Source organism: Camellia sinensis, chromosome 2 (assembly GCF_055761805.1).
Source record: "Camellia sinensis isolate YWXY chromosome 2, ASM5576180v1, whole genome shotgun sequence".
NCBI lineage: Eukaryota > Viridiplantae > Streptophyta > Magnoliopsida > Ericales > Theaceae > Camellia > Camellia sinensis.
The window spans coordinates 175,950,861-175,961,656 of record NC_138962.1 but is presented as its reverse complement, the minus strand read 5'-3'; the positions used below and the strand labels follow the sequence as shown (position 1 = coordinate 175,961,656).

Here is a 10,796-nt window from a genome sequence, read left to right as displayed (position 1 = left end):
TGTTAAGTTGTATCTTAACCATTATTGGTTATACTTCATTAGCATTTTCTCTTTTTTGGCAAGCGACTTATTGTTTATGTATTGAGATGAAATTATATACGGTGAATCGCACTAACTCCTTGAATGTAACAGCCTGAAATAGATAACAATAAACCATACACAACATTGAATAAATGAAAATATAGTTCTGAATGTAATATCCTTCCGTTTCGTATGATTTCATTGTACAAAAGATAGCACGTGCAACTACACATTCATAAGCCCTAACCTTGAATCTACAACATGTTCCAAAAGCAAAAAATAAGAATTGAAAGTTAAATAGATAATTAAATGCCTTAAAGGCTACAATTTTCCACGGCAATGCTTGGTTACAACAAAAGTGAGTTTAAACTCAATACAAGTTAAGCCCTAGGTTTGTACAAAAATAATTACAATAATAACAAAAATGAACCTTCAACTCAAAGATCCTCCCAAGCTAAGTCCTTGGTGGAGGCATATCATCAGCACCTGAAAATTGGTTTTCTACATAGGGTGAGCCAAAGTGTAATAGAGATACTCTATCACGGTGTATGAGTATTAATAAAGTCATAAAGTGAATGCATATGCAATGCTCGTGTCAAAACATTTTATATTTCTTTCCAAAACCATGCGATGCCAGGTCGTATCACAATCATGAAACCATTCCTTTTATAACAGAAAGGGGATAGTGAATCACAACTCTGGAAATCCCTAGGTAAGTGTCTGTAAGTAGGCTATACAAGCTCTACCAAATTGTCATTTTTATCGATATTAACTGGAAGGCTGGACGCCTAATTGCGTGGGTTTCTGGACTTTCACTAAGGACACACAGGCTAACATAATACCATAAACACACCCCTTATCCACATTCACCAAGGTATTCACCAATTTTTCTCAAAATGATAACATTTTCAATGTGTTAAATATGCAACAATGCTCGATGCAAATGGATGGAAAATCAGTTTCAATTCACCTAATTCTCATGCAATTTCTACAACAATTATAGCTATCCTCCACCGATAGCCCAAAACAGATATCTCTAAACATATAACTAATTTCCAAGAAAGATAAACTTTTCAAAACCTCAAGATAAGAGTGATAATATATATCCAACTCCACTTTCGTCATCAACATCAATCCAATTTCACATATCCAACATCATTTCCATTTCTTTCCTTACAAATCAACATTTGAGATTTTAGGGCGAAATCCCATTTTCTTTACAAAATCAATTCCAATGATACAAATACACCGTTCATCACAACTCTACCATATTTACAAATCCACAACCATATATAAAAACCCTTTTGAAAACCTCTCTTTTGATTTCAAAACTAAAACCCTAGATTTTGTTCAAAACCCCTAAATCCCATGATTTCTTTAAAAGACAAATAACTAAGTTAAAAAATCATACTAAAGTGAGGAGGAATCCCTATCTCAAAGACCACAACAAGAGAGAACAAGAGTTGAAGTTGAGCGGAGCCGAAAACAAATTTTACTCCGATTAGAACAAAGCCCTCTTCGTGCTCTATCTTTTTAACAAAGAGACTATGGTGTAGAAATCGGTAGATCAAGGTGTATTTAAGGTTTAGATAAGGTTTCTAGAGAGAGAAAGTCTAGATTTAGGTTTTAGAAATGTTTAGAGAGAGAGAGAGAGAGAGATGAAAAAGTGACTCAAAAAGTGTTTTTTACGAACTGATATATGCGCAGATCGCTCGAACGACCAGACACAAAAAGTGAGACCGCTTGAGCGAAGAACACTACACTCTCAGAAGTTTTGCAGACCTGAAGCAGACCGCTCGAGAGCAAGAAGGACCGTTTGAGCGCAATACGCATCACTCGAGCTAAAAACACTACCCTCGCAATATATTTGCAGACTTGCAAAAGTACTGAGAGTTCTCAAAGTTCGCTCGAGCGCAAAAAGGGTCGCTCGAGTGAACAGACTAAAACCTGGTAGCAACAATTTTAGAAAAATGACTCCTAACCTGTTCTGAACACAATAAAGACATTCCAATAACCAAACTCAATGAAGAATAAGAAAAATATGGATATGAACAATTATACCAAACAAGAAAACTCGGATCTAAAACAATAAACAAGTCGGGTCTAAGCGGAATCGCTATATTGAACTTTGGTAAAAATATAATAAATTTTACAGTTTTGACATAATTATATATGGATCTCATTTTTAGTAATATTGAAACAACTATAACAAATGTAGATGGTGTAAAGACACAAATATAAGAAAATAAAATAAAATATATATTTTAGTATAAAAAAAATATAATAACACTATTTTTCTGATGAATATGACTAACAAATTACTGGTGAAAAATGGGTTAAGTGTTTCCAAAATTAAAATCTTAAACAAACTTAAAATCTTAAGAAATCTCAATATAATTTGGTTAAAATTACAAATATTATTGTATTTTTTTTCTAAACCCAATTACTGTATTTTGTGCAATGCTCCATTTTCATTCGATTCAGGTAAGCATCTATGTTTTTACGTGAATTGTTCTTAGGTACAAGGATGAATGATTGCCTCTTGAAGTTAAAAAAAAAAGAAAGTACATTTATGTATTTTTATTTTTATTTATTTATTTATTTTTTGGTCTTTAGCATTTATATAAACTTCTAAAATGCATTTAATAGGTACATCTAAAAAATTTAAAAGTTGTGTAATTTTATCAACATTGATCTACTTTGGAAAAAGAAAAAAATAACATTGTGTTTAGATTATAAATTTAAATAAAATAAAAAAGAACATTGTATTTGGATTAAAAAAAGAGAAAGAATAAATGAAATGTGAATAAAATATACTCTCACTCATAATTTGTTTTCTCTTTCCAAATCATTAATTAAATTACATAACCCAATAGTAAACTTCTAACTAATTCCAAATGGTAACTTATAAAATTATGTTTACACAATAGTAAACTTTTTAAGTAGTTCCAAATGGTATTCAAACATAATTTTATAAGTTACCATTTAAAACTACTTATAAGTTTACTATTGAGTTAATTATACCAATATTTCCTCAACTATTAATAAATATTAGTTTACCTCCTCCATATATGAGCATGTACATTTTGATTCCTTAACTATAAAAATTGTACAAATGCTCTTTTTTGGAACGATGAAAGTGATGTATTTTTATAATTAAATGGTCAAAATGTGCATGTTCGTAAATAATGTTGTAAATTAATATTTACTAATAATTAAGGAGGTATTAGTGTAATTAATCTTGTATTATTTGAGGTTAAGTTTGGATGATAGTAATTTTGAAAGAAAATGAGAATAATTTCAGGTTTGTTTGAAAAGGTTGCAATACAAAGATGAATTTTGATTACTAATTTCGACAAGAATCACATTCTTAAACTAAAGAAGAAGAATAGTAATTAATATTAATTTTTTTATATTTCTGTCTTTTTTAGTTATTTCAACACACTTCCTCTTGTTTGCTACACAAGAGAGTTGCAACTTTTCTATATTTATAGTTGAATGGGCGGTGATATGTACAAAATATTCTACAGAACTATTATATATAATAATGTGATTTATTATGGTCTATTTATCTTAAAATATAATGTTCATCATTCTAATCGTAACTAACAAATATGCCATTGCCACATTATATTTGAAATAAATTTTGCATAAATTTTTTGATTATTTAGTTTAGCATAAAAAAAAAAAAGTCCCATTTTTTTTGGAACTCTTTTGTCTTGAAAATTATGTCAAATTTTTGTTTTTTTAACTTTTTTTAGTCCGTTTTGTGTAGGCAATTTAAAAAGTAATAAAAAAAAATAGAGATTTTTTAAAACGTTCACTAAAGACCAAAAAAAGACTCAGAAAAAAAAGGCCAACAAAGCTAACTAACTAAGTTTTTTTTTTTTTTTTTTTTTTTTTAGAATTTTTGATCCGTCTATAGTTGAGTAGAATCTAAAACTGTAAAAACTTTTGAATTTTTTTAAAAAATAATTCACTAAAGACAGAAAAAAAAAATAAAATAGCTACCAAACATGCAAACTCCAAATAACCCCTTAGTATTTTTTAATTTGTTGAATCAATGACAGTGTTAGTATTTTTTTGGCAAGTATACTTTCTTTTCTTTCTTTTTTTGGGCAAGTGACTTTATTAACACTGTTTAACATGATTTGTTAGGTTGTATCTTAATACTAGTTAGTTATTAGTTATACTTCCAATTGATTTGGGAAAGTGGATATTGTTCAGCTGTTGGGCCTGGGATTTGAAGCAGAGGAGAGCGGCAGTGTCGCCGACGTTGGGGAGGAAGAAGAGGGCAGTGACAGTGGTGATGAGGAGCCCAATTGAGATGATTTTGTATATATTAGGGTGTGTTTGGTAACGTTTACGTTTTCAGTTTACATTTAAAAAAAATTTATAAACTGGTTTTTGTTTATTTTTAGAAAAACATAAAGTACAAACGTGTTTGGTAATTGACAAAATGTTTAAAAAAAATTTAAAATATAAAAAAGAGTGAGAAATGGCGAGTGGTGGCAAGTGGCGGCGGAAGACGGTGGTGAAAAGTGGTGACGGTGGGTGGTGGGTAGCTGGTGGTGGTGGGTGGGTGGGTGGGTGGGTGATGGTGGCGGGTGGTAGCGAGTGGGTGGTGATGGTGGTGGGTGGTGGTGGTGGCGGGTGGTGGGTGGTGGTGGTGGCGGGTGGTGGGTGTGGGTGGTGGTGGCGGGTAGGTGGCGGGTGGTGGTGGTGAGTGGATGGGTGACGGTGGCGGGTGGTCGGTGGTAGCGAGTGAGTGGTGGTGGCAGGTGGGCGGCGAATGGCGGGTGGTGGTAGGTGGTGGTGGGTGGGTGGGTGACGGTGGCGGGTGGTGGGTGGTAACGAGTGGGTGGTGGTGGTGATGGTGGCGAGTGGTGGATGGTGGTAGCAGGTGGGTGGCGGATGGCAGGCAGTGGTGGGTGGTGATGGCGGGTGGGTGGGTGACGGTGGCGGGTGGTGGTGGTGGCGGCGGGTGGTGGGTGGTGGTGGCAGGTGGGTGGTGGGTGGTGGCGGGTAGGTGGCAGATGGTGGTGGTGGTGGGTGGGTGGGTGACGGTGGCAAATGGTAGGTGGTAACGAGTGGGTGGCGGGCGGGTGGTGGGTGATGGTGGTGGTGGTGGTGGGTGGTGATGGCGGGTAAGTGGCAGGTGGCTGGTGGTGGTGGGTGGTTGGTGGTGGCAGGTGGTGGATGGTGGTGGTGGTGGTGGTAGTGGCAGGTGGGTGGTGAGTGGTGGTGGCAAGTATGTGGTGGTGGCGGGCGGTGGATGGTAGTGGCGAGTGGCGGGTGGATGGCAGGTGGGTGGTGGGTGGTGGGTGGTGGTGGCGGAAGACGGTGGTGGAAAATGGTGGCGGGTGGTGGCTAGTGTTGGGTGGTAAAAAAAAAAAAACTGAAAACTCAAAATGGAAACACATTTTTTGTGTTTTCATTTTTTGACCAAATTTATAAACTGAGACCACTGATTTATAAATCAAAAATTTTACCAAACAAGTTTTTATTTGAGTTTTTTAAATTTTTGTAAATATAAACAGAAAACTGAAAACGTAAGTGTTACCAAACGGCACCTTATATTAGCATTTTCTCTATTTTAGTGACTTATTGATTCTATATTTTAGATGAAATTATATAAGGTAAATTACATTGACTCCCTAAGGATTGGTAAAAATATAATAAGTTTTATAGTTTTGATATGATTATATTGGTTTCTATTTTAGTAAGACTAAAAAAATCAACCCAGGGGTGAGTGGCAACCTGGTAAGGACCTGGGGTTTAAGCCCCTAGGTCCTGGGTTCAACTCCCCTCTAGGTCAATCTCCTGGGCGTAGCACAGTTGGTTAGGAGATTGACTTCAAGGATGCCTTATCAGCTACTTGGTGTGGGTTTAATTCTGAGGTTGACTTCAAGGATGCCTTATCAGCTACTTGGTGCTTGCCTACTTGGTGCTTGCCTTGGGAGGTCGGGACAAGCTTCTAGGTTATAGTCTCTTACTCGGAACGGACAACAGGACACCCTGGTGATCTCCTCAAGGGGCGCTGCCTTGGACCTGCGGAAGAGTGAGAGGATTTTCCTGTAACAAAAAAAAAAAAAAAGACTAAAAAAATCAGAATTAGTGTAGATGGTATAAAGACACTAAGAGGGTAATTTGTGTAGCTAAATTGGGCTAAGTTAGATGGAAGTGACTTTGAGGCTTGGGCCGCAAGTTGGGCCGAGCTATGCCTTGGGAAGAGCTTAACTTGGACCGAACAGTAGATGGAACCGGTCAAAGAAGTTTGACCGAACAACCAAAATGCCCATATTCTTGAACTTAGCTACTTTCTAAGGGCGGTTAACACCTCGACTGAGCTATAAGGGAAGACGGTCAAATAGACTGAGAATGGAGATATTGATCGAGCTAGGAGAAGAGCCGCGTAATGTCAGCACGGTGGCTCACCGTGCAAGCTATATATGGCGCTGTGTGTAGCATAGTTGAGCCTATGGCAAACAGAGTTAAGTAGTTCGGTTACTTGGGTGGAAGCCGTGCAAAGAGTTGTCATTTCACTTGGCTTGTAGTGAAGAGGATATCAAAAGATGTATATTATCTTTTAGAAGTGTGATTCTTATGAGGACTCTACAAAAGAAAGTAATAGTTCTACTAGGATTGTGCCATGCAAAATCGACAAAAACTCAAACCAAATTTTAATCTCTGGTATTGCAATTCTTACTTCCAAATTCATAGAGCTTTTACTTACTTAGTCTACTTGCTGACTTAAGCATTTGAGGAGTTTCCAGCACACAATCGCTGGATAGCTCACGTTTGTGATTTCAGGTATTACGATGACGTTTGGAGGAGTACAAATTTGATCAACAATATTATACAAATGAGGATTATTTCGTACTCGTACAGACACAAACATAAAGAGGATAAAATATATACTTTAATATAGAAAATATAATAACGCTATTTTTTTTTTATAGATACAACTAACAAATTATTGATAAAAATTAATTAAGTATTATGAGAATTAAAATTTTGCAGAGATCTCAATATGATTATTTTAAAATTATATAATTTATTATATTTTTTTAAATCTTAAAAAAAATTAATATTTACCCAATTACTGTTCCGCACTACATTCCATTTTCATTCCACTCATAGCGGAGGTAAGTATCTATGTTTTTACATATTAAGGCCTTGTTTGGGAACATGCTAATTTAGTAACTTTCTGGCTATTTGGCTAAAATATGAGCTAAAAAAAACTAGTATGTTTGGGATGACTTTTTGACTTTTTACGAAAAGATGTGCAAAAAGTAGAGAGAAAAGAGAACCTTTGACTTTTTAGTATGAGTTGTTGGCTTTTTGACTAATTTAGTAACTTTTTAACTTTTTGACTAAAAAGAAGGGTTTCCAAATGAGGCCTAAGTGCACTATTGAATTGTTCTTAGGTAAAAAGACAAACAATAATGATAGAGACCACTAATTTTGGAGCTCTAAAAAGACCACTAATGATATGACACTCAATAAAAAAGAAAAAAAATACAACACCAAGACCAAAATATCAAATCATTCATGGTGGGACCTACTGCCACATCATTAGTGGGAGCACTAATTAGTGGGAGCACTAATCATTCATGGTGGGACCCACTGATCACCTTTTGAAGATAAAAACAAAAAAATAAAAATAAAAATAAAAACAAAAATACATTTATGTATTTGTATTTTTTTGTCTTTAACATTTGTTTAAACTTCTTAAATGCATTTAATAGATACATCTAAAAAATTTAATACCCACCATAAAAGTTGTGTAATCTTACAAGCATTGATCTACTCGGGAATTAAATAAAAATTTAAAAAAACAAAGCGAAAGGATAAATAAAATATAATTAATTTCACTCATCATTTTCTTTTCTCTTTTCAAATCACTAATTAAATTCATAATCTAAATTATGTTTTCAATAGGTCACACAATGTAATTGTACAAGAGCAACTCTACTTAAACCTTGAAAATTTTGTATGCCAAATTTGTTAGTTGACATATAAAAACTTGACAAATTTGAAAAGAAACACTCCATTCCACTGTGCCAAACTTAATATTTTATTACATTTACTTTGAATTTTTTTAAAAAATATTTTCTTGAACACATTTATGAATTCAAATTTGACAATTTGAGTAAAGATTACTCTGATGCGTTGAAGAACGTCAGGTTATTGTTTTACTATACTCAAGATAAGAAAATGCTATAAAAACAAAAAATTACAAACTTTTCTTACAAACTAATGTGATATAGAGTGATACAACTTTGAAACGTGAAATGAGGTTAACTTATTAATATTTTAAGTGACACATCAGTTTGTAAAGAAAATTTATTTGTACAATATATTACTTCTTAAGATACACTCCAGTCTCTATGACAACAACTCTATTGTCCATCCATCCATGATTACCAATAAGAAGCACACTTTTAATAACATCTCCAATGGTATTTGTTAAAATAGCATTACTATTATTATATAATCTGGTAATGAATAGTATTATTTTGTCAAATTATATCAATAGTGCTTCAATGGTCATTTGCTATTTTGGCAAATCTTAACCAATTTTTCCTCCAAATTTGTTGGTATTGTTTTGATATAGGTTTTCTAGTGATTTTTTTAATGTTTATTTTTTATTTTTGTGACCTTTTTTTAATTGTTTAAAAAAAATAATTTATTTACATTATTCCTAACTAGACAAAGAAAAAAAATGAAAAAAAAAAAAAAAAAAAATATATATATATATATATAATTCACCCCCACCAAATTTCATAACACTACCCCAAAAAAAAAAAAAAAAAAAAAAAAAAAAAAATTTAAACCAGATTTCATACTTATTTTTCAATTTTTGTTTTTTTGTTTTTATTTGGCAAACAGAGCACAGCTCTTTTCATTTCGAATGCAGATCACCACCGTCCACCCAGCAAGTCTCCAACGGTGGAATCATCTCAACCCATTCGCAGACCTTCATTAGTCTGTCTTCCTCCCTCTCCCTCTCAGTCTGACTCTGACTCTCCTTTTTCCTCCTCCATCATCGAAACCCCTCTCTCTCTCTCTCTCTCTCTCTCTCTCTCTTCTGCAACCAATTCGAGTAATCTCCGAGCCTATACTCCTTATACCCCTTCCCAGAGATCACCTCTCAAGCCCCTTGTTTGTGACCACGAATACTTAGATGGTGAAGCAGAAGAGAATGACGATGAGGAGGAAGATAGCCAAGAGGTAGACCCAGAGAAGCCATGAGACGCGACAGCACACGCCGATGAGTCCAGCCAGAGAGACCACCATGAGGAAGACACCCAGAATGATGACTGGCTTTGTTAAGAACTTCTCGCTCTCGCTTGCGCCATGGTGGCCCAGCCATACTCCAGCCCATTGCGTCAAACCGATCACCGATCTCCAAAACCACTCTTCTTTCTCTCACTGTCCTCAAACCAGTCGGCTGAAGAAGAAGCCCTAGAGGTCGATCCAGGTATTTATCATCTTCGTCTATGAAATTTATATAAATTTGTGAAATTGATTTTGAAATTTGTGTGATTCTAAAATTCTCAAATTTATTCTGAAATTTGTGAAATTTATTCTGAAATTGTGAAATTGATTGTGAAATTTGTGAATTTGGCAACTCCTTTGAAAATTGGGTTTGATTCTTAAATTTGGGAGGTTTTATAATGTTTCAATTATGTTTTTTCAACTGAATTTGAAGCCAAAAATCTGTTGATATTTGCTGATGTGGCATGTTTGGCAGCTGTCATTCAACCTGCCAAATTTGAGAACAGAAATGGCATCTGCCATCTTTGGCAAGTATAATAGAAGGCCATTGGAGAACCCATTTTGGCCCAAGCTGCTATATTTTGGCAATAACAGGTGTTTTAGCAATCCATTGGAGATGCTAACATATCCTAATCAATCAATCAATCAATCAATCTCTCTCTCTCAATTTCTAACAAGCAGGCCACTCTAAATTATCTCAATCTCTCTCTCTCTAAATTTCTAACAAGCAGGTTGTAACTGTTGAAATAATAAAAAAGGGTCCACTAACAATAACCATCTATGAAGCAGCAAAGATTAAAATTCTTTATATACTAACACCATGATATAACACAAAGTGTGTTACAAAAATGAGAGAACATTTTCAAAAGTTGAGAGTCATCTTCTCCACTTCACTTCTTTGGCAAAGCTAGTTCTGTGTGATGCTTGCCAAGAATGCAGCTTTCACAGACTTCATTAGTATGAGCAATATGAGGGAGCCCTTTCACCATATTCTTGCTTGACAATAGCTTCAAGCTCCCAAAGTTGAGATGTTCAAACCTCAAATGCCATAGCCAATCTTTGTCTTTGATGATGGCACTTGAACACCTCGCAGCATCATGTTGGATGTTCAATGCAAACATCCGATTCTTAGACATTCTCACCGGAGCGATCAAATTACCATGATTGTCTTTGATGGTAAGATGACAATCTTTCATGCTGATGTCGTATCCTTTCTTTGGGAGTTGTTCCATACTCAAAATGTTGTTCTTCATGACAGAAACATAATAAACATTGGAGATATAATCATGATCTCCATTATTGAGCTTGATCAGAATATTGCCTCTTCCTTTCACTGGAGTTTTTGAAGAATCACCAAATGAAACTTGTGCTTGTACAGTCTCGTCAAGCTCAACGAATAGCTCTCTTTTACCACACATGTGATTACTGGCTCCCGAATCTAGATACCAAACATTGTTTTGGTTTTCAGTGTCTCTATGGTGGACAAACAG

General features: G+C 34.9%; 1 protein-coding gene across 22 annotated transcripts in view; it reads left to right on the top strand.

The window, feature by feature from the left end:
- The first annotated feature begins 8,847 nt into the window (after nucleotides 1-8,847).
- LOC114264259 (uncharacterized) overlaps nucleotides 8,848-10,796 on the top strand; it is a 49,359-nt gene continuing 47,410 nt past the window's right edge. For 5 of the 22 annotated variants that reach the window (XM_082916224.1, XM_082916226.1, XM_082916225.1 and 2 more), the window contains exon 1: nucleotides 8,850-9,508. In XM_082916224.1, the coding sequence (XP_082772350.1) occupies nucleotides 9,385-9,508 (124 nt within the window). In that variant the 5' untranslated portion in view covers nucleotides 8,850-9,384. Of the gene's footprint in view, nucleotides 9,509-10,796 lie in introns of all 22 variants that reach the window. The other 17 variants (XR_014362087.1, XM_028204852.2, XM_082916219.1 and 14 more) reach the window with 7 other exon arrangements.